The 25,248-nt window shown below is 34.0% G+C and overlaps 1 protein-coding gene and 1 pseudogene across 1 annotated transcript in view; both read right to left on the bottom strand.

Moving 5' to 3' along the window:
• Window positions 1–25,248, bottom strand: part of LOC105300956 (disintegrin and metalloproteinase domain-containing protein 5-like) — a 164,375-nt gene continuing 139,127 nt past the window's right edge. Inside the window, exons 18-23 of the mRNA XM_023520046.1 lie at window positions 15,855–15,941; window positions 12,772–12,873; window positions 9,206–9,215; window positions 8,493–8,652; window positions 6,959–7,009; window positions 1–114 (exon numbers count right to left, since the gene is read on the bottom strand). Coding sequence (XP_023375814.1) covers window positions 102–114; window positions 6,959–7,009; window positions 8,493–8,652; window positions 9,206–9,215; window positions 12,772–12,873; window positions 15,855–15,941 — 423 coding nt within the window. The 3' untranslated portion in view covers window positions 1–101. The remainder of the gene's footprint in view (window positions 115–6,958; window positions 7,010–8,492; window positions 8,653–9,205; window positions 9,216–12,771; window positions 12,874–15,854; window positions 15,942–25,248) is intronic.
• Window positions 14,254–15,396, bottom strand: LOC111728827 (annotated as a pseudogene).

The following is a 25,248-nucleotide window of genomic DNA, read 5'->3' as shown; positions in this document are numbered from 1 at the left end:
TTAAAACCTTCAGTAGTGACAATAGAAGTGAGGAAGAAATTGTTTTCTCCTTCTTGGTTTTGGCCAGTTTCTGGTACTCTCTTCTCTCCAGTCCAATGTACTTAGAGACTGTTACTATAAGAGAAAATGAAACAAAATAAAACAGAAAAAAAATAGCAGTCTTACTTTTTTTTTTCCCCCCTGAGCTGTCGTAATTCTAACACAGGTAATTTAAAAGGCATGGGTAATTGAAAGGAAAGGATCAAGGAAATAAACACTAATTCCAGAAAAATGATTATCTGTTACTGCAACTGCAAAAACTCTTAGTTTTGCAATAGAAGGGGCTTTCTAAGCTACTCTAAGTATCTATCCATGTTTGCTAACTATTTAGGTCAATAAAGGAACATGACTTGACATTTCCATTCGAGTATGTGAACTGATTTTAATTGAGAAAAAGGAAAATATTGTGATCATTCCAAGTACAATCACATTTTATAAAAAATAAAAATGCTGTACATGCACACACATGGGTGTACATCTATACACTGAAATATTTTAACAATGATGATGATTCATTCTTTTGCGTACCGATATTCTTTAAATGAATGTTTATTACTTGTTACTTCTGTAATAAGCAGAATGGTTCACACAACTCACATACACATACAATTTACTGAATGAATAGGACAGTCAAGGCAAGAACTGGGCATTCCAAGGTCTCTGGATGGAAAAGGATCTTAATGTCATTTAAAATCTGAAATCACTCTTCGAAATTATGAAAAATGAAACCAGTTAAGCATCAAATTAAGTCAAAATGTTTGTTGTACACTTAAGTGCAAAACTGAAAACAACGAAAGATTTTTGAAATCAAGATAAATAATGTTAAAAAACAACAAGTTATTAACAGTAGGCTAGGTCTAAAATCTCAACTTACATAATAGAAAAATCAGTGGAGTAAGAGATGGAAGAAGGTAAAATTATACTTAGCATCCCTTATACTAAATGGAGTCTCAAAACTACCTCTAACTCCATATGATTATATTGTGTATTTTCTATTTCTATGCCATGCACTTTATCAAAATAACTCCTTATTAAATGACATAGCAGAAAATAATAAAAAAATAAGGTAGCAAAAAATGTAAAATTTGAGAGAGCTAGGTCTCAGAACGTATACCACTCACATGTCCAACTGACAAAAAATAAATAACTTATGAAGTTACAACTTGATACAAATAGATTAGTGGTGAGCATTACAACTAGGTAACTTGGCAATAGATATCAAAAAGCATCAGAGTACATATTATGTTAATGTTTTGATCAATCTCTTCTAAAGAATTATACTGAGGCTATAATTGGACAATTATTCCAAAATGTGTATCCATATAAGGATAGATTTTACAGGGTGTTTGTAACAATGAAAAACTGAAAGTAGTCTAAATATTCATACTAATGGATTTTTAAAATACAGTATTTTTCACTTTTAAATTGAATATTATATGTCACAAAAAATGATATAGGCCTATATTTTAATTTTAAGATAAAAAGTTGTCCATAATAGTCTCTAAGTTAAAAAAAGGATAAGTATTTTTATGTTTTCCTTAGAAAAACATTTAAGAAAATATGCATCTATATTGTTAATAGAAATTGTCTTTGAGCATTACGATTACAAGAAATTTATCTTTAATTCATATTATTGAATAATGTATCTTAGATATTTTAATAAATAGTTGGTAGTACACTAAAATCAGAAAGATATATTTTGAAAATAAAATGCCCTGTATTTTAACTCATTGTTCGTTTGGTACTAGTGCTAAATTTTACCTGGATAACCCTATTTTCCTTTCATACGAATTTCAGAACCTTACAATTCTCCATTCTCATAAATACAAAAAATATTTTGGTTAAGTTTATGTTAAACATACAGAAACCTACATATGCTCAGATTACTGATGCTAGAAAAGAAGAGGATAAGCTTTAAAGTTAAGATAAAAAGGGGAGTTGTAAAGACAGTCAGCTTCAAGGTAAATAGAAAAAGAAAAAAATATTTTAGCTAATTAGACTCAGAATTCATGGGAAATTTCTTTTGTCATAATTCTAGGACATAAATGTTGAGTTAATTATAAAGTAAATGTAAAATTTAAAGATGATAAATATGATAGTTTTTAAAATAAAAATGAGTTATAATTTAATTGAAATCTAATAGGTTTAGAAGATGCTAAACTGCTAAACTGTAATAAAAAATATATATACACTCCCGCCTGCAATGTGTGAGAGTCCTAGTAGCTTGATATTATCACCAACTGACGATGTCAGATCTTTTAAATTCTTCTACTCGTATAGGAGTGTAGGGGAACTCTACTTTTGATTTTAATTTGACTTTTTCTGTTGAGCAATCTTACATGTTTTGAGCCCCTTAGATACCGTCTTTTGTGAAGTGTCTCTTCTAATATTTTGCCTACTCTTCTAATATTTTGCCACCTTTTATTACTAATTTGTAGGGATTCCGTATATATTCTGAATATGAGTCCCTCACTGGAAATATGTACTACAAAATCTTCCTTCTCATTGTGGCTTCCCTTCCCCCCACCACTTTTTTTTTTTTTTTTTTTTTTTAGTTTGGTCTTTTTATTCCTTAAAATGTGCATATAAGTGAAATCATATAGTTTTTATCTTTCTCTGTCTAACTTAAATACCTTCTAGGTCCATCAAAGAAATATCTTTATCCATCTCCTTCCTTTTCATATGTAGGGGTTTTCTTTTCCTTGTTTTCTTATTTTTTCAGCCACTTTGTCTTTTGGTTGGAGCACTTAATTCTTTTCCATCTAAGGTACTTATTGATAGAAATGTAGTTGTTACCATTCTTTATTCTTGTTTTTGATACATGTTTTTTCTTCTTAAAGAAGTCCCTCCAATATTTCCTGTAACACTGGCTTGGCGGTGATAAATTCCTTTAGCTTATTTTTGTCTGGGAAGCTCTTTATCTGTCCTTCAACTCTAAGTGATAGTTTTGCTGGATAAATTATTCTTGATGGTAGATCTTGGGTCTTCATCCTGTTGAATATTTTTTGTCAAGCCCTTCTGTCCTGCATAGTTTCTTTTGAGAAATCAGCTGCCAGTCTTATGGATGTTCCCTTATAAGTAATTATGTTTTTCTCTTGCTGCTTTTAATATTCTTTCCTTGTATTTAAACTTTGGCATTTTAATTATGATGTGTGTTGCTGTAGGCCTCTTTGGAATTGGCCCCTGATTTTTGGAATCCTCTGAGTTTCCTGGGGTTTTATGTCCATTTTCTTTACCAGATTAGGGAAGTTTTCCATCATTATTTCTTCAAGCAGCTGTTCAACATCCTGATTTCTTCAGTTACACCGATTAGACAGATATTTGGACCCTTAGTAGTGTCCCATATTCTCCTTAAATTATTTTTAAAGTCTTAGCATCTTATCTCTTGCTATTCTGATTGTGTGTCCTTGGCTTTCCCATCCTTTAGATAAGGCATTTGATCCTCTCCTGTATGCACTTTGTTTATTCCTTTCTTTATTCCATTTAATATACTTCTCATCTCAGATAATGTGTTCTTCATTTCAGACTAGTCCCCTTTTATAATTTCCATTTCCAATTTTATGTTTTTTTATCCCTTTGTTGAAGTTCTCTACACTTTCCAAAAGTTCATTGAGCATCTTTATAACCAGTGCTTTGAACTCTGCATCTATTAGATTTACTCCATTATATCTGGATCTCTGTTCTGTTCTCTCATATGGCTTTTCCTTTTTTCATTCCCATTTTGACTATCTTTCCATGTTGGTTTCTATGTACTAAGCAAAGCTCCTAAATCTCCTGGTCTTATTAGTGTGGATTTGTGCAGTAGGTGTCCAGTGGCACAGTCCTGAGAGGAGTTCAGCTGCAGGCCAAATTTAGCCCCAGCCTGTGCCCCTCTGGAGCCACCTGTTAAGATTCAGCAAGCAATCCACAGATGCCATGCTTATAGTTGCCTCAAAAGGCCACATCAGAAACCGAGGCCAGCTACCTAAAGTGAGAGTCTAGGCACTGCTACCTAAAGTGAGAGTCTAGGTCAGCAAGGAGCACCTGACTCGCTGAGGATGTACCTGGATATGGCTTGGGTGGGGCTACAAGTTGGAGGAGGTGGGGTTTCAGGGAATCCTTTGGGCAGAGTGACCTCTATTATCCAGTTTGATGATGTCTGGGCTATGGCAGCACTGTGTTCGCACACTGGGAGAGGGGAGGGCTCAACAGGGAACAATGGATACCACTAACACTCCTGTAGGTAGTGAGTCTCACCTTGGCCCTCACTGCAACAATGTCAACCTGTAAGTCCCTGGTGCCCCCTGCAAGCAGTGGAATCAGCACTGGTGCTCAGCGTGAGCAGGTCCATTACTGTGAAAATCTGCTTACAGACGTGGCCCCTTTAAGAGTCTTCTGCCACTGCTGGCACTACTGTGGCAGCCTCCATCTCACTAGGGCCGCTTGAGACTGGGCAGCCCCACATCCTTGTCTCGTCCTAATTTCTGCCGTTGCAGGGTGATTTCTTGGATTTCTCCCTAATTATATGGCTTGTTCATCCCAGGTGATTTTTTCTTGCTGCTGCTCCTTGTTTCTGTCACAACTTTGATTTGGTTGCCAGAGGATGAACAGAGCCTCTATCATCTACGCCATTTTTTTTCTCTCCCCTTTTCCCTTTCATAACGAATTCTTTTGGGAAGTAAAATTTCTTCAATTTTTAAAAATTTATCATATTGTGGTAACACTTAAATGACATCTACTTTCTTAACAAGGTTTTAAGTGTACAATATTGTTAATAGTGAAAATGTACAGTAGATCTCTAGAACTTATTCATCTTGCATAATCGAAACTTTATTCTCGTTGATTAGAAACACTCCCATCTCCCCCTGTCCCCAGTCTGAGGCATCTACCACTCTACTCTCTGCTTCCATAAGTTTCACTATTTTAGATACTGCATATAAGTGGAATCATGTAGCTATTTGTCCTTCTGTAATTGCCTCGTTTCATTTAGCACAGTGTCCTCAAGGTTCATCCACGTTGTCACATATGCATACATGTCCTCCCTTTTTATGGCTGAACAACATTCCACTGTATGTACACACTGCTTTACCCACTCATTCACTGATGAATATTTACTCTGTATCCACATCTTGGCTGTTGTAGATTGTGCTGCAGTAAACAGGGTAACGCTAAACATGTTTTGAGATTCTGAATTCAATTATTTGGGGAAAAGACCCAGAAGTGGGATTACTGGATCAGGTTGTCAGTGTTTTTCATATCCACGGTAGGAATTCTTTCTATATTTTGGCAATTAACCTTTACCTGATATGTGGCTTACAAATGTTTTCTCCCCTCCTGTAGGATAACTTTCAATCTCTTGAATGTTGCCCTTGCTTTGCAGAAGTTTTTAAGCTTGATATAGTCCCACTTGTCTAATTTTTACTTTTGTTTCGTGTAATTTTGATGTTCATCCAAAAAGTCATTCCCAAGACTAATGTCATAGAAGTTTTTCCCCTATCTTTTCTTCTATGAGTTTTATAGTTTTAGGTCTTACATTTATGTCTTTAACCCAGTTTGAATTGAGTTTTGCATATGGTTTAAGGTGAGGGTCCAATTTCTTTCTTTTGTATGTGGGTATTCAGTTTTCCCAACATCATTTGTTCAAGAGATCTTTTCCCATTGTGTATTCTTGGCACCCATTTCAAAGATCAGTTGATCATATATGTATGGGTTGATTTCTGGGCTCTCTATTCTGTTCCCTTGGTATTTATCCTCTTATACCAGTACCATACTATATAGATAAATTTCATATATAGAGTTATTGATTTCAAGTTGTTGCTGGTATTCTTCATTCTTCTAACGTCCAAAGGGTCAAAATTATGCAATTGTATTACCTGATATTGGTCATTTATATTTTCTCTTTTTTATTTTCAACTATTGGCTAATTTTTATCAATTATATGAATCTTTTCAAAGAATCAGCTTTTTCCTTTGATTTTTTTTTGTTATTTTTTCTATTATTTTTCTTTTCATTTATTTCTGCTCCTTCCTTATTTCTTTTCATCCATTGTCTTTGAGGGCAATGAGTTCTTTCTCTAGCTTACATTTGGTCATTCTCTGTCCTATAATATACATTTTATTGTGATTAAGAATATTAAAGTATACTCTTACCTCGAAAGCAGACATATACCCATTTTTGTAGAACCTAAAACAGTCTGCTTTGACAACAGGATTAAGAGAGTATTATGTATACTTAATAATGCCTCTCTTAAAAATAGGAATTCCCTCAGTTCAGACATGTAGCTCCACATTTGTCACAAAATATCATAGTCACTGTACAATTTTGTACTGCAAGGATGAAGAGAGAACTTGAAAAGTAATCATGATGCTTTTGATATATTCTCTTTTTATATTCTATCTAACATTTGTAAGGGAAATTTTTATATACTATAATAAAGTAGGAATATCTAACTTTATAAAATGTTGTGTTTGATTATTCCATACTCTGATCTCTAAATTTACTTACCCAGATGAATTAATGCAGTAAAATCAATGACAATTCAAAGACTATCTTATTAACAGCAATTTTATTCTGAGATAACGGTATAGCTATAAGCACATATGGTATCCAATGTATCAGTCCTCTCTTTATGTGGCAGTAAAATGTCATCAAGATAGAAGTGCTCCTTACCAATGCTCAAAAAAAAAAAGCCCCATAAATTATGTGCTCACAAATGTTAACAAAGGTACACAAAAGTCACTCCTTTACTGTAGTTCAAGAATGAGAGGATGAGATATCATGAAATCAAGTTTTATTGTTAAGTATCGTAAAATAACCTACAACAAGAACCATAAAGAATAATACGAACAGGTGTTTTGATTTCAAATTAATTGTTAAATACTCTGAAACAATGATGAAAACATACAATGCAAAATGATTAATTGCATTGATGTACACTCACCTTACACTGGAGGATAACTTGCTATTACTGATGCTTTCTTCTGACACAGACCTGTAAAATAGATACAACTTATTTTAAATTGGGGACATTTTAAAATCTTAAACAGTTCAGTGACTATTTGAATGAAGAATGTTTTTCAAAGAATATTGTAATAACTATGTACGGTGCCAGGTGGGTACTAGACTTGGCAAGGGGATCACTTCGAAAATTATATAAATGTCTAACCACTTTGCTGTATACTTGACATTACTATAAAATAATATTGAATGTCAAGTGTAATTGAAAAAAATAAAGTACATTTTGATACATAGAAAAAGAAACAGAATGATTCACTAGATGAAATAAAATATCTGCTTTCCACAAAATACAAAACAGATACTGTCTCAATATTAGAACAGGGGCCATCAGCCACCTTGCTTTGTTGGTTTACATCTCTCATCTTCATTTTACATTTAATCAAGTATTTAGGTTAAAAGTCCACATTTATACAGACAGGACCCCTGATTCTATGATATCCCTAATGCCTCAGGTCAAATTAAGCCAAAACCAGTAAGCAGCTCTCAAAAATTTCAGCTGAATTTTCTATATTTCTTTACATATTTCCTTCTTCCTTTTCATAACACATACTCATGTATTCTCTTCCTATCAATTGTTGGAAGCTAAAACTAGAGATCAATACTTCTGTGGAAAAATACAGTAAATACGAATAAGAGTCTTAATAATGATGTTTAAATATTTACGTTAATTGATTACAGATAATATGATGATTTCACTTATTAATTTGGTGTACTTAAAAGTTTATGATACATCGGAGAGCTATTGTTATCTCCCATTTTATAGAGTTATAGAGAATAATTTTAAGACATAAATATTAAATCACTTGTTCAAGAGATCATAGTTCTTACACGCAAGATTTAGGAGTTAAAACCAGGTTTTCAGAGGCTGAATGTAATTCTGTCTCCATTTCATGATGCTACCTCCTGTCTCCTAACCTGATATTATGACCTACACATGTAATTTTTAGTTAAGAGATGACTTTACAAAGTAGCAATATAAATATTTAGGAAATAAACATTATGGTGGCAGCTTCAAAGATATTATCTCTAGTTGAGGGAAGGACCTTAATAAACTTGTTTACCACTGGTCTGAGACTCTGTCTCTAAAAACTTATTATTTGAAAGTGGCCTTGAAATGCAGTGTTACCTATTCTCCTGAAGCCTGTGGACAATATAACTATTCAGACAGGGTCAGTTGACTAAGAGGCTGAATAAACCACAATATCCAGTGCACCCATGTGTCCTTGTAAAGTAATACCAGTGGTAAAATGAATGGTTTAAGTAATGAGTAAAAGTAGAAAAAACATAAAGGACACCAGCCCAGTTTGAAATGTGTCCCTGGGGCTCTCCTCATATTGCTTTACCTACAGTCTTAGATTGTTCTTGATGAAATCCGAATACCTTTTTTTTTTTTTTGGAATGTTGACTAAGAGTAAATATATATTCTTATATATATTTACACGCACATATATATATACCTCTCGCTTTCAGTATCACTTCTGTAGCAAAGCTCCCTTATTTTATCCTGCTTTATTAAAACAGCAGCAGTGATGATGAGCACAGGTAAAGAAATGTAGAAAATGAGTTGAAATCGGCGTTTCGGAGAAGTGGTCGATCTTCTCTCCAAAGAACTCTTAGCTAGAATGGAAAATATCCATTTCAAAGTATGTCGTAGCTTTTATTACCCAAATGACAAGGTGGGCCGGAAATCATTACCAATGATATTCTTGAACATAAAGCATTTCATTCATATATATTATATGTGTAATAAAATCCAAAATAACTAAACTAATGTAGAAAAGGAGCTGTGACTAGTGCTTTGCTGATGATTCTGAGTTTTGAACCTTCCACTACATGGTGATTTCTTTGATCAAAGGTAATATTCTTTCATGAAGTACATGTTTAACACTTGCAAACATTTCTTCAATTCCTTTCTGGTACAGCTTCTCCAAAGTTCAAACATGTATATCACAGAGATTGTTGAGACTGTACCTATATGCGAGAATTAAACCTGGGGAAAATTGTATTTAAGCTCCCTTACATTACTGCACGTTTTTTCTAAAAATTAAATATTAGTAGTCACTAAATAACTTATTTCACTAAGTTCTTTAATCAAATACATCGCAACAGGAAATTATCAAAATGGCTCTAGGATTATTTTATACAATGCATGACTAAGCCTGGAATTAACCCATTTTTGACTAACTGGCTCTACATTTCTTTCATCAGTTCTTATTTATTCTCAACTCACCTCTGTAGCCATTTCTGGGCATCTGATCTATGTGGCTCCTCAGGTTCCATCTCTTTGTATTTAATTAATTACTCTGGGTCTCCATTTTCCATTGGTTGAAACTAGCCTCCAGTTATCTGCGTCAAAGTTGCTGCTATTTCATTCAAAGATGCCTGAAGGAATCATCCAGGCATTTACCTATTCCTGGATTTTCACCTCCTCCCTTTTATTATCCCAAATTGTCTTAGCCTTTATTACTCCAGGGCATAATTGTCAAATTAGACTCCCCAAAACATACATTTTACCCATACTAAACTTTAGTCAAACATCCGGTATAGAACAAAGCATTTTTCCCTGGAGGACCCTGAATTCTTCAGCTCCCAAAAGTTTTCATTCCTTTTTTATCTCACACATTCAAATTGATTTCAGAAAAAACAGATGAGAGTTTTGTGTCAAGTAGAAACAATATTTCTCATGAATGAAGCTATCTCAGTTTTCTACTGTAAAAAACACAGCTTAAATGATTATCTAGTTTCTCCAACTAACTATCCTACCATAAGTCAATAAATTCCAGGTTTATTTAGAATAATCTATGTAAACAGTTAAGTATATCCTGCCAAAACCATTTTAGAGAGAGTGACGCCTGGTACCTTTCTGCTAACAAATACTATTAATGTGTGTGGTGGTTAATTTCATGTGTCAACTTGACTGGGCCACATATGCCCAGATATTTAGTCAAATATTATTCTGGCTGTTTCTTGAGGACATTCTAAAATGATATTAACATTTAAGTTAGTAGACTGAGTGAAGCAGATTGTCTTCTATTTTAAAGTGCCTAACATTGAGTATGGTTTCTGTTATTATTTATGAGAAAATAATAACATATGTGTGTATTTATATGTTACATGTTTCCTCCTTGGTTTTAGAGGGTGAGGCCCCCTTACTGGTTTCACCCAGCCAGGCTGCCCCAGGACAATGCCTCAGCCGTGGGGCCTCTATCCAGAGCCACGGGATGGGGTAGACTACCTAGGGAAATGCACAGCAAAAACACAATAAGACATCAACTCACACCTGTCAGAATGGCTATTAGTAAAAACACAAAACGTAACAACTGTTAGTGAGATGTAGTGAAAAGGGAACCCTCACATACTTTTGGTGGGAATGTAAAATGGTGCGGCCTCTATAAAAAACAAAAACAAAAACAAAAAACAGACCAAAAAAAAAAACCAGTAGGAAGGCAGTAGGAAGGTTCTTCAAAAAATTGAAAATAGAATTACCACACCATCCAGCAATTCTACTTCTGGGTATTTATCCGCCCCCTACCTCGCCAAAAAAAAATATACTAATTGAAAAGATATATGCACCCCTATGTTCACTGCAACATTATTTAAATAGCAAAGATATGGAAGCAACCTAAGTATATCTATCAATCTGCCTGCAACTATCTATCTATATGTATATATAGATAGATACATATAGAATGGAATATTACTCATATATACAATGGAATACAAAAAACTGAAGTCTTGCTATTTGTATCAACATGAATGGACTTAGAGGGTACTAAGCTAAATGAAATAAGTCAGATAAAGACAAATACCTATGATCTCACTTATATGTGAAATCTAAACAAAACAAACAATACAAATCAGAAAGAGACTTACAGATACAGGAAACAAGCTGGTAATTACCAGGGAGGGGAAAGGCCAGAGTGGGGATTAAAAAGTACAAACTTGCAGTTACAAATAAATCATGGGGATATAATGTACAGTGTAGGTAGGGAATACAGTCAATAATATTGTAATAACTGTGTATGGTGACTCATGGTAACTATAATTATCATGGGGGTCATTTTGGAAAGTATATAAATATCAAATCACTATGATATACACCTGAAACTATCAGTATATTGTATGTCAATTATAGTCAATAAAAAAATAATGAGCATCTTATATATGATGAATATTAGTATGCAAAGGAGCTGATTAACAAATATCAGGTCTACCAGTACAAGCCTATAGAAATATAGTGAAGGAACATTTTTGGAGATCTGAAAATAATTTCTACAAGTCTAAAAATCTGCTGTGTCTAGTAAATAAAACCCCAAGTATCCCATGCTCGAATGCTTGTGTTGAGAAGATACTTAGTTTGATGCTATCACAATGGACTGACATCAGAATTTAGTAAATGTGAGCGGGATAGGAGTGAAACTTCAAGTCCAAATGAATTTTACACTTGACTCTATTTGTTTTGCTACTACTTAAAAGAAGGATGTCTTAAAGGTGACAAGAAGTTCAGAGAAGTATAACTGGAAACAAAACAGAAAGAGCCAAAGATACATCCGACTGTATCAGTGGACAGAAAGAAGCCTGTCATTGTTATGTTTTATTAAATATAAGGTATATGGTTAATTATTCATTTTATTTTTATATTCTCCATTTTTAAAAGTCTTACATTATGTATCTCAAGAACATACAACAAGTATCCAGTAAAGAGTATGTAAAAAGAGTAAAATAAATTGATATATCAGAGGATACATTATAATATATTCTCATCATAAAATATTGTTACATTTTTTGCTAACAGTTATTATTTGCTTGTATTATAAACTACTTTCAACTAACACTGTTAACTAGTTCTATTGTTGTTTTGTTTAAATAATAGCATTTATGGAAGAGAAAATTAAACAATCAGAATAATAGATCATTTCAAATACCTATTTTACCACATACTTATGTGAAAAGAATAATGTATGTGTATAATTATATGTTCTATCTTAAATTATTGTGCTTTTTTTGGTCTGCTACACAGTCTGATACAGCTTTGTGTTAGCTCTCTCAAAAGTTGGTCACCCTGGGTATGACTCCCCACTAGTAGTCAAGCTACAGATAGAGTTTCATTCTTTATTTGCCTCCAAAAGGAAAGGGGGTTAGGAAGGACCACCCTCTTCTGCTCCTGGGTTATTTAAGGTGGGCTCCAAGACACTGTGGAACAGGGAGTATCCCCCAGCAATTCCCAGTCTCATCCAGGCCTGCTGGATCTCAAAATACTGCTCAGGACCCCTGGCGAGGGGTGAAAGTGGCGGGGAAAGGGATTCTAAAGGGGAAATTTCAAAAGATTAAGTTGGAACCCCTTACAGTGCAGGAGAAAGTAATAAAAGACAGCCTGAAAGATTCTAGTGGCATTAATATAATGATTACTAACACTATTTTAAACCAGAAATATATGTGTCAATCTAAGGTGAACCATCTAAATTAATCAGTCGAATACTTTGCACAGGAATTTCTACTTTTAAAAGTGCCTAATAATGGGTATGCTTTGTGGTAGTAAACAATGTCAATGTTAATATACATAGAACAATACAAAGTTATACTGTCCAAGGTATTTTTAAATCTTACAAATAAAATAAAGCTGTGTTTGTTGACATCAGTGTTTTTGCAATCTTGCATGTAATCTATAGTTTAATTTTATTCTCTTACATATTATCTTTTATTAATACAATTTTAAAGACACTAACTAGTTATAACTGAATGTCCATCATCGATACTTCCAAATTCTCCTTTCATTTCTTGGCAATCAGGAGGTGCAAACCCTTCTTTACAATGGCAATGGTTAAAATTGTTGCAAATCTGGAAAAATCAGAAAATAGTACCTTTCTTATTGTACAAAGATGGTTTTCAATAGAGATCAATGGGTATTCTATAGGTGATCAACAGATAATTTGCTCCAGAGAATTTATCCTTCCTAGAGAATTTATCTTAGACAATGTCAACAAATTTTGACAAATTTTCTCTTGAAATTATCCATACTTTAGAAAGTACATCTAGCTTCTGTTGCCAAAACAATTTTTTTAAAATTGTTTCAAGTCTCCCCACGCAGTCAAACTGAAATATTGGCAATTACCTGTAACATGCTACTAATTATCATTTATTTGTCACCTTCACAGAACAGCCCAAACTCTAAATTAACAAGCAAGACTAGCAAGAAATTTCTAATAACCTTTACTTACCAGTTTCTGCTTTTCCTCTATAAAAATAAAATCATTTTGGTTACATGGTAACACATGGTGCTTGCAGCACAACCACCCCTCATATTTACCAAGCATTTTATACATCCAGAATCTTAAATGTTTCTACTTTATCTTTCCTAATAAATAGTTTGGCAAGATTTCTTAAGACGATAAAATTATAGACTGTTAAATAACACCAAGTACTGTAAAAATGATTTAAAAAATCATTCAACTGATTTATCTTTTCAACTTCCAGTATCATTTATTTTTCCTAGAATTTGGATACAAGACAGTGCTCAATACTATTTAAGCCTCTTTTTAGGTTCTTTAAACTACCTCAGTATTTGTAAATGTGAGAATTCACATTCCAGTAACTGGAAAACTAAAATTTGATGTAACAAATTTTCCCTGTATTGATGGAAGTGCACAAAATTTTACATGCAACATGTGGACTTTAATATTACAGAACGTGACCTTTATAAACTAGCTTACACATAAACAAAGTGACTCTTTGCTAATCTGTCCTAACCTATGAAGTGTGGCACCAAAAGACCCCCTCCATAGCTTTTAAGTATGTAAACAGATGATTCCTCCCTTTAGAACAAGGTGAAAAATCCCAAAGTTCCCTCCCAGAAACAAATGTTAAGCCAGAATTATCAATTTCTAAAGTTTCAGTAGATGAAACATCAGAAATCAGTCATGGGCAACTCTTACTAAGTCTTTTATCTAGGTACTACTATACGAAGTTATAGTGTTGAGCAAAAGGACTCATAGGTTTCTCATTATGTTTTTGTTTTAATGAGTCTCAAAATTCATGACAGATTTTTGGTCAAGTTGTTTCCATTAAAAACTAATAACTTAAAAACTTCCACACACAAAATAGAAACCCAATGGTAGGCAAAACATTCTCCTTTCCTTCTGAGAGTTTTACGGTGCATTGTATTCTTTAACCAGTCTTTGACAAATAAACATAAATGGTCACTTGAGACAAACAGATCTCAGACCATTCTTCCACCACTGATTAAGACTAGGGTGGCAGGTATTGGGGATAATATTCATTTAGCCTTCTGAGTTTTCTGGGTTGACTTGGTAACTTTGCCAGCTCCAGTCACCTTCTCATCCACTGCTTTGATGACACCCATAGCAACTGTCTGTCTCATGTCATGAACAGCCAAACAGCCCAGAGGAAGATGGGCAGAGAAGCACTCACCATACACGACTTGTCAGGAACCATATCAACAATGGCAGATTCCAAAAGCATCACCAGATTCCAAAAGCTTTGTCCATCTTCCAGCTTTTTTCCCAGAACAATGATCAATATTCTCCTTCAGCTCAGCTAATTTACAAGCAATATGAGCTGTGTGACAATCCAGCACAGGTGCATATTAGCATTGATTTGGCCTGGATGGTTCAAGATAATTACCTGAGCCATGAAGCCAGCTGCTTCCATTGGTGGGTTATTTTTGCTGTCACGAGCCACACTGTCACAACAAACATCTTTGACACATTCTTGAAACTGAAGCTCACACTGTCCCCAGGAAGAGCTTCACTCAAAGCTTCATGGAGCAGTTGAACAGACCTTACTCCAGTTGTAACACTGACTGAAGCAAAAGTCACCACCAAGCCAGGTTTGAGAACAGTGTGTCCTCTTGACCCACAGAGACAGTACCAATACCATCAATTTTATAGACATCTGGAGGAGTAGACGCAAGGGCTTGTCTATTGGACAAGGTGGTGGCAGAATGCAATCAAAAGATTCAAGCAGAGTGGTTCTACTGGCACTGCCATCTTTACGGGCAACTTTCCGTCTTTTGAACCAAGGCACACTAGTATGTGGTCCCAGCATGTTGTCACCATTCCAACCAGAAATTGGCACAAATGCTACTGTGTCAGGGTTATAACCAATTTTCTTAATGTAGGTGCTGACTGCCTGAATGATTTCCTCGTATCTCTTCTGGCTGTCGAGCAGCTCAGTGGAATCCATCTTGTTAACACCAACAATTACTTGTTTCACATCCAGTGTACAAGCTATAAGGGCATGCTCATGGTCTGCCCTTTCTTGGAGATACCTGCTTCAAAATCACCAATACCAATAGCAATAATCAGGACAGCACAGTCAGACTGTGATGTGCCTGTAATCATGTTTTTGACAGTCTGTGTGTCTTAGGGAATCATGATGGTGACATACTTGCTGGTCACAAATTCCCACAGGGAAATAGCAATGGTAATAACCACACTCACATTTACCTTTCAGTTTATCCAAGACTCAAGCACACCTCAATAAGCCCTTTTCCATCTCAGCAGCCTCCTTTTCAAATTTTTCTATGGTTCTTTTGTCAGTCCCACCACATTTGTAGATCACGTGGCCAATAGTGGTTGACTTGCCCAAACTGACTTGCCCAAATCTACATGCCCAATGATGGCAGCACTGATATGAGTCTTTTCCTTTCCCATTTGGCTTAGATTTAGCGGTGGTTTTCATGACACCTGTGCCCTGGCAGCAAACCCATTGCGAAAAGCTCAAATAATTTGTTTAAAATTTCCAAGCCATTTATTGAATTTTTAAAGCATGTTGCTTAAATTAAAATTGAAATTACTTACTCCACTGTTATTGCAGTGATTAGAATTGTCGCAGATCCTATAATCAATCAGGTATTTGATCTCTCTACAAGTAAAGTTGACACAAAACTAAAAGAAAACAAAAAGAAGTAAAAAATAAAGTCAGTCAAATCATTGGATTGTGTGCATTAATAATACATAAGAACAATTTAAGAAAATGCCAGAATTCATATTACCAAGGACTGGCATAAAAACTCCCCAACTAAAGTAACTTTGAGTACATTAAAATAAATGTAAAATAAACTAGGTATCTTTAGATCGCAAAGATATAGTCATATGTAAGAAGTCGGAAGTCTTATTTTCTTACCATCTACCACCAGAAGTCCTCTTAGAAAGACAAATTTCTGGAAAAACAATTTAATTGGTTCCTTGAGTTCAAGAATTATCTGAGGAGCATTTTAAAAATAACCATGTCTGGGATCCACTTGAGACCATGGCATCATTATCTCTGGGGGCAAGTTCCAAGCAATTATCATGAGCAGTCAGGGTTGAATACTATCTTATGGAAGGTCAAGATCTTAAAATCACTGGTATGAGCAGCAAAGGGAAATAGTTTACTTCCATGTGAAAAAATGAATAGAAAGAAAAGCAAGAATAACAGGTAATCATATGAGGTAATAGGACAATGCGAGACTCCCAATGTGAGATGGCTAAAAGGCCTTCTAAGAAATGTTTAATGTTCAAATTTACATTGTTCTAATTTATGGCATTAATTTTTGTGGCCCTTCCTAATTATCCCCCCCAAATTAGTAAATTCAATACTTTGTGAAAGGATTTGGTTTTGAGGGTGAGTTTTGTCTTTGGATCATAATAACAACAGGATATGCAGAAAGAGTAGGATAAACACTCTGGAATAGAGATTTGATCCACTATCCTTTAGATTTCTAGGGGGAGAAAGTCCTCAGGTCATATTTTTATTCCATATGTTTCCAGGTGAGCAAGATGTGATGGATACTCTGATTATTTTCATGTGGTATTATCAAAATGTATTATATAGAAACAAATTTGAACTTAGCAAGCAAATCTTGAGACTTTCAAAAAATGTATGTCAATTTAACTTTCCATAGTATCTCTCAGAATTAATACTTTCAGGATTAATTCGAATTTTAAACTCTTATTAGACAAATTATTGATGTATAGAATATTATGTTTTTAATTACATTCTATAATTATATTATTAATTGTTAATACTGCTTTCTTATTCGTATAGATAACATAAATGATAATATAATATGCTGTGTCTGTTACTGTTGCCATAGCATCTTTACTGTAGACTTATTTGCTATAAGCTATTTTACCCCAAACATTTTCACTGCATAACTTATTGGCCATAAGACAATTTTGTTGTAAAAGAGATGAAATCATGACAAAAAAAAAAAAAGAGAGACTTTAAAAAAGACAAAATGAAACATGAAAAAGTGAATAACAGAATTAAAAAGACTATTTAAAACGTGTAGATTCATGGCAATACTGCACAAATAACTGATTTCATTTTTGGATTGTACCTAAGCATTTAGCTTCATTCTATTGGAAATATGTGTTCAAGTCTGCACCCTCAAAAAGGGCCGTAGGCTTCTCCTTCTCTTCCCAATGCAGTGTGTTTCAAAATAAGAAACTAAATCTTATCATTGTAAATCATTTTAAAGAAGGGGCAAATCTTTGTAAAGAAGAAATGCTAACTATTTAAAGAACATCACTACCACATGTCCTCTGATCATTCACTGTACAGACCATTAGGAGGGCTAGTTAAGATTTATATATATAATATAAAAATGGGAGTAATTGCAAGAACTCTACCAACAGACAAATGAAACCAAACAAAAAATTCCAACTGTCAACCAGCTATTTTATCAAAAATTAAAACTGTCAACCAGTTATCTTATCAAAAAATAAAACTTTCAACCAGTTATTTTATGTTTGTTATTGCAAAATTGTCCTACAGCCAAGTACTTATATGACAAAAATGTCTGCAGCAAAAATGCTTGTAGCAAAGATGTCTACAACACAAATGCTATGGTGAAAGTACCTAGAACCGTAATACTATTGTATTGTAGATGAATATATTGTAATAATAACATCAATTTAAATAAAATATTCATCTACCAATCAGAAAAAAATCAGATTTCATTATAAAAAATTAAAGTGTAAATTTAGCTCTTCTACTGAAACAATGAATACAATTAAAGAAATGTTGTTGCAAAAACAGTCCATAGGAGAAAAAAAATGCTTGATTTCATAATACCACACTTCACCAAAACTAGCACTCATATGAGATCTTCAAATTTTGGCTAAAACATTATTCTCTATAGTGTACGCAAAATCACTTGATTACATAATGCAGAACATTAAAAATTATCTGTATTACAATTAGTTAAAAGTAATGTTGTTAAAAAGAGGTGTGAAGATCATTAATAACAAATATTACTAGAATATTGCTAATATATCAGTTAAATAATAATTGTTCACAACTTTTAAATAGAGAAAATGAAGAACTATGTATATTTTCAATGTCATATTTGAACATTCATTAAGTGGCTCATATGAGGCCAACCTAAAAATTATTTTATTATCTAAGGGAATGTACTTTTGTTTAACTTGATAGTCACTTCACTGTAAAATTCTAGATTTTGTGAAGTTATATGTTAACACATAGATTTTGTTTGGCAGATATGTAAATGATTTTTTGATTGAAAAGATAAACCCCAAATTATTTATAGTACATTTGTAGGTTTTACATCAAAGCTAGCAATAGTATTTCAACATTCTTTTTCTTAGTGCCTCTAAATATAGGTCTTCAAATACTCTTTGAACTAGTTTTAACAACTTGTTCACTCATTAATGAGCTAAACAAATGTTTGACATGTTCTCAATTTATGTTTGTATAGACTCATGTTTTTAATATTTTTGACAGTTCTCAAAACCCCATTGAGGTGCCTAAGTAGACTCATCTGCCAGAGTCAAAGAAATGTATTTGCCCAACAGATGTTCCCCTTGAACTGTTTAAGTATAGACATGTCTTTTATTGTACCTACATGACTTGTGGAATGATTCCCAAGTGATGTCAGAAATATAACTTAGCTGATTCTCTATTTCTCTGGATTTTTTTGTCTTCATTTTGGTTTTTGGCATTTTGTTTTTGTTTCTGATTCTTAACCAAATGAGTCTGGCTCTGGTCTGTACGTACTTGTGAGCATGCATGTATACATACATACACACTTGTATGCACATACAATTTTGCTTATTTCCTATATTATGGAATGACTATACCTTTGGTTTATGTTAATGAACTTATTCATTTCTGTCACTTTAAGAAGGTGTAAGAAAATGAGTGTGACTGTTAGGGATTCTGTTATGTGTGTCTAAGTTTTTAGGCTGCTAACTAGCTTCTGTATTACCTCTCATTTCAGTCTGAAATAGAATTTACTTAATTTGGTTAGGAATTTTAATTAATAGTAATGGCAAAATAAAACTGTGTTTCAGGGTAATGAGACATGTAATACAATAAGTCTAAAAAATTTAAAATGATTTTTCTATTTTGGTGAGTTTATAAGATTATTTTAAAAATGTATTTGTGAATATTTTAGAGCCAAATACTATATTGATGTAAAATCAGAATTTAGTATTTTTACTTGTACAAATGGCAGCTTGTTATGAAATATTTAATTTGTTCTTAACAGAAATAGTACAAGGTATTTCCTTATCATCTGTATAATCTGTCCAGATGGCAGAAATTCAGTATCTCACCAGAATAATTTTGTTTTATGTCATGTAAATAGTTATTTTTAACAGGTTCCTTATAGTTCTACTATTTTCTCCTATTTTATATGAACTCTTGGGTTGTCACTCTGATTAATAGATATCTAAGCACTTTCTACTGGACACCACTTTTTAATCAAGTGACCATACCTCCTCTGACAACTATTTTGATTATGCTTTATCAAGGTCAGACCCTAAATTCAAAAGAGTTGTTTCTTCCGAATTTTTTCATACCTAAAACTGTCTTTGAAATTTCTGAGATTGCCATTAGAAAATCACAAAGATTTATTTGCTTATAAAAATAATGATAATAGATGTAATTACATTTGTTTGGTATTCTCCATGTTTCCTAATTAGACAACATTGTAAGAGCTGCATAGGAAGAATGGTCAAATCAAAGATATTCAAGCAGCCTTCCCCAGGTTAACTTTTAATGTTTTTAATATAAACATAGTGTTATTAAGATGTTTTATATATTGTACATTTAGAATGGATTGAAAGCTCCTAGAAAATCAAGTCTATTTCTCTTTATATTATCTTATCCTCAGGAGAAATTTTAATAAAACTCAATAGTTATTACCATACTCCTCCCCAGCAAAACAAAGAATTTTACTTTTCTCCATTCTATTACTATTGGTGGCTCTAATAAATTACCCAGAGCCATTCGGTCTTTTGATCAACTGAGAGTTTCTGCTTTTCTCTAATGTTTGTCTAAAGTCTCTGCTCTTAGTTACAGGATAGAAACTAGGTCTTCACTGCCCTGTGTAAAAGATTATACCTTGTATTCTAAACTATTTGAATTCAAGAATTAGACTCACAGGTACAGGATGTGGAGCTTAAGCTGACATTGATTAGACAATTTTTAAACCACATCATAAGGCTGAAATAAGCTTTTACTGGAATCTTTTTTATATTCAGGAGCATAAGATCACATGAAAGCAAATTGCTAATTCAAGGTCCAGGGTAATAAGAATTAATTATACAGGACTGAATTAAATTATGAGAAAAAATTAATTGTGGATTTCTATTTTTTAATCTATATTTCTGATGGTATATGAGGAAAGCCTTTTTCATTCTTCTCGATGCATTCCTAATCCTCAGTTTAGTTCCTATGTTTTATAAACTGAAATGAAACATTTTAAAACTAGTAACTGATTCTCACTGATCCCTCAAAATTCTGAAACAGTACTTTTACTGTTTCTTTACTATTCATGGAAATGCAGTTATTTACATAGGCTCAAAATTTTTTTTGGAGGATTTCTGCTTCCAGTTGGGGTAAAATAAGGGGGTCCAGAATTATCCTTTTACCATAAAATAACTAGAAAACTGGACAAAGTATAGGAATCAACTATTTTCAGACATTGGGCAAAAGGCAGCACAAGACTATTATTATCTCTGAAGAAAAGAAGAAAATGAAACAAATGAGTAGTGCCCTTCCATTGTTCAGGCTCTATGCCTGGAGGCAATTTCCTATAGTGAAGTAGCGGGAGGAGGAACCTACATACAGCCTGGAAATCTAGCTGAGTAACGGAGACAGAGATTCAGGTTTGTGCAGTTTGGTAGACTGTCAAAGCTAGAATTTCCTGGGAAGACTATTCTAGAGGAGGGAACTATACAATGAAAGAGATCTATTAAATCTGCATAGAATTGCCTTGTGTTTTTAACTGAATACAATCAGTATCTGCACAGTGCGAATATTCACAACACTAAGCAAGAACAACTTCCAGAAAAAATAAAAATTAACAAGGATCTTTAAGATGAACGATTCCTGAAATCACATAGGGCTAGAAATCATATCAAACAGACAGACTTTGTTGAATGCATAGGACATTTGGTAGAGACCATAGAAGGTCCACAACTTAGAAGTGGGGCAAATTTAGCCTACAGTAAAATTTATACCCTAGAAATTTACTCCGTGCCCTAAAGAGAACTTAGTAACAAGTCTTGAAAGAATTAAACTAATCTGCAAGTAACTTAACTGCCTGCAAAAATAAAGTTCAATTGTCTTTAAAGCAAGAAAGCATTCAATAGCCTTAAATTAATAAAATTCACTATTCAATAAAAATTACTAAAAATATGAAGGGAAATGTGGCCCAGAAATAGTAAGAAAAAACAGCCAACAGAACCATAATTACTAATGTTAATGTTGATAGAATTAATAGACAAGGGTGTTAATAGATGTTATAAATCCACAGGCTCAAGGATGTAAAGGAATATATGGACACACTTAGAAAAGTATTAGAAAATACAAAAAAGAACTAACAGAACTTCTAAAATAAAAACTAAAATATATAAAATTAAAATATCATAGATAGAAGATTTGTTGTATAATATCTGTTCTAGCTTTAGAAGACCAACTCACACTTAGTAAAGAAGCTCTCTTCCCAATAGGTCATGGACCTTAGCACTTTTGAGAACCTTGAGGAGAGATATTCACCTATATTTATAAGTATTTCAGGTGGCATATGTTAGAGAGTACTTCTTGGGCTTGATTTCCTAGCCTCATGGAGAAAGAAAATCTTAAAGATCCAGACTTATTCCTTGTGAAATTGTCAGAGTACAATTAATTCTCTAGCTCTTTGCTCAAAACTATAAAAATACAATCAACCCGAAACATTAGTTTGCTTAAAACTGTATATATATAATCAACCCAAAAAACAAGACCTATCATTTTTTATGCTTAAAAATAAATGTTGAGATTATTCATGATCGAAACATCACACTTTTAAGAAAATGTATATAAACTTGTAAATAAGGCAGAGGGTATTAAATATTCTCATCTAAGAATAATTTCATTGACTAATGGTATGAACATTTATTGACATGCTATTACTGCTGCCTAGACCCCAGATTTTATAAATTTTCACATTATTATGTAGATTATTTTGTCCAGAAGAGATATAGGAAGTAACACATGAAAAGAATAACATCAAAAAGTTATGAAGTGAGTGACATCAGAAGCATGGCAGTGTGAAGGGTCCCCTTGATCTCTCCCCTTGAAACTATAACATTGAACAGCTACAATCCAACTGAAAATTCACAGCCTAACATACAAACACATCTGAAAGACTGGTGCATCAGAGCACCTGAAGGTAGGCGAATTGGGTAAGCATGGGAGAAGGAAAGGCAGAGGAGCAAAGACCGGTGCCATGGACGCAGCTAGCAGCTCCCTGCAAGACTTAGGAAAAGGGGAGGAATCAGGTAGTGGCTTGCATTCTCTGTAGCCCAGAGCATTCCTATCCGAGTGATCAGCATGAACTATGGCAGCAGAACCCAGTGATTAAGGCAGAGACAGAATACAAAGGTGTGACAGCTATGTTCTACCAACTGCCATTGATAGAAAGCTGAATCACAGAGCCTGGACGCCTCCCCTCTCTTTTCCAGATATCCCCTCCCCCACACTCTCCCAGAGCTAGCAGCAGACTCCATGGAAAATTGCAACAATGTGTGTCAAGATACAGAGCAGAAGTCTGAAACCTCAGGAACCAAGGAGATGCACACTGTGACTGGTCCCAGTGACAAAGATAGAGGTACATAAGCCAGGCAACTGAAGGATGCTGGTCAGCATTACTGGAAGAAAAATAACCACAAGCACACTGACAACCTCTCCCAACTCACCTCACCCTACCCTTCCAGGCTGATCTGGGCGGAGGCACTGGAGCACCTCAGGCATCACAACACTGCATCTGCATCTGGCTGCTAGGGCAGCACTAAAGCTTCAGGGTCTCTACAGAGGCTTAGAACTCCAATGCCCATCACATTCTCCCACAGGGTGGAGCTCTGGGACTGAGATGACCTGGTCACAGAGGAGACACACACCTCTCCAGGTAAGAAAGGGCTTCTTCTTCTTCTTCTTCTTCTTCTTTTTTTTTTTTTTTTTTTTTTTTTGCCATACAGCAGAGATCTGAGAGGCCTGGGCAGTGCAAGAAGCTTGTGTACCACCTACTGGGGAGGGGGTGGAGGGAAACCCTTTTCTTATCAATGTGCCTGGACACCTCCCCAGGAGAGATAACTATAGTTTTTTTAAAAAAATAGCAGAGTATATTTCAATAATTACAAAGGCAGAGAAATAATCCATCAAATACCATGAGCAACCAAGGTGACAAGACACCTCAGTAAGATTTTAAAAATCTCCAGAAAATAAACTTATAGAAATATGTGATTTAAATGGAAGAGAATTCAAGATTACAGTTCTGAAAATACTCAACAAGCAAGAAAACTCACATAGCCAATTTAATAAACTCAGAAAAAAATTAATTAACAGCAGGAATAGTTTACCAAAGAGACTGAAACTTTAAAAAAAGAACCAAATAGAACTTTTGGAACTGAAGAACTCAACAAGAGATTAAAAGAAAAAGAAAAAGAAAAAAAAAAGAAACATCTAGCTTAGGAAATAGAGCAGACCAAATGGAAGAAATAATTAGTGATATTGAAGACAGAATCTAGAAATGATGCAGATGGAAGAAGAGAGACATGAGAGTAAAAAAAAAAAAAAGAAAAGAAAGAACGAACTCTACAAAAACTACCTGACACCCTATTACAAGAAACTGAAGAAGATACAAAGAAATGGAAAGATATTCTGTGTTCTTGGATTGGAAGAATTAACATAGTTAAAATGACCTTATTACCTAAAGCATTATACAGATTTAATGCAATCCCAATCAAAATCCCATTGGCTTTTTTAGAGAAACAGAACAAAATATCATCAGATTCGTATGGAAACACAAAAGACCCTGAATTGCCAAAATGATCTGAGAAAAAAGAACGAAGCTGGAGGCATCACTCTGTACTACAGAGTGACAATAATCAAAACAGGAGAAAAACAGACACACAGACCAGTGGAACAGAATCAAGAGTACAGAAGTAAACCCATGTATACATGGGCAAATAATTTTCAACAAAAGAGCCAAAAACAAACAGTGGAGAAAGGAAAGCTTCTTCAATAAATGGTGCTGAGAAAGCTGGAAAGTCACCTGCAAAAGAATGAATCTAGACTGTTGTCTACCAACACACACCAAAATTAATTCAAAATGGATTAAGGGCCTGAATATAAGCCTAAAACAATTGCATAGAAGACAACATAGAAACTAAACTCAAGGACCTTGGACTTAAAGAGGATTTTATTAATTTGAACTCAAAGGCAAGGGAAGTAAAAGCTAAAATAAATGAATGGGACTACATCAAACTAAAAAGCTTCTGCACAGCAAAAGAAACCATCAACAAGGTAAAGAGGCGACCATCCGAATGGGAGAAGATATTTGCAAGCAACACTTCTGATAAGGGCTTAATATCTAAAATATACAAAGAACTCATATGACTCAATAACAACAAAAAAACAAATGATCCAATCAAAAAATGGGCAGAGGACCTGAACAGACACTTCTCCCAAGAAGACATACAAATGGCCAACAAACATATGAAAAGATGCTCACCATTGACAGCTATTAGGGAAATGCAAATAAAAACCACAATGAGATACAATCTCACACCTGTTAGAATAGCTATTATCAACATGACAATTAATAACAGGTATTGGAAAGGATGCAGAGAAATAGGAACCCTCATACACTGCTGGTAGGACTGTAAATTGGTACAGCCACTATGAAAAATAGTATGGATG

Source organism: Pteropus vampyrus, unplaced genomic scaffold (genome assembly GCF_000151845.1).
Source record: "Pteropus vampyrus isolate Shadow unplaced genomic scaffold, Pvam_2.0 Scaffold8, whole genome shotgun sequence".
Classification (NCBI taxonomy): domain Eukaryota; kingdom Metazoa; phylum Chordata; class Mammalia; order Chiroptera; family Pteropodidae; genus Pteropus; species Pteropus vampyrus.
This window is presented reverse-complemented; position numbering and strand designations above follow the sequence as displayed.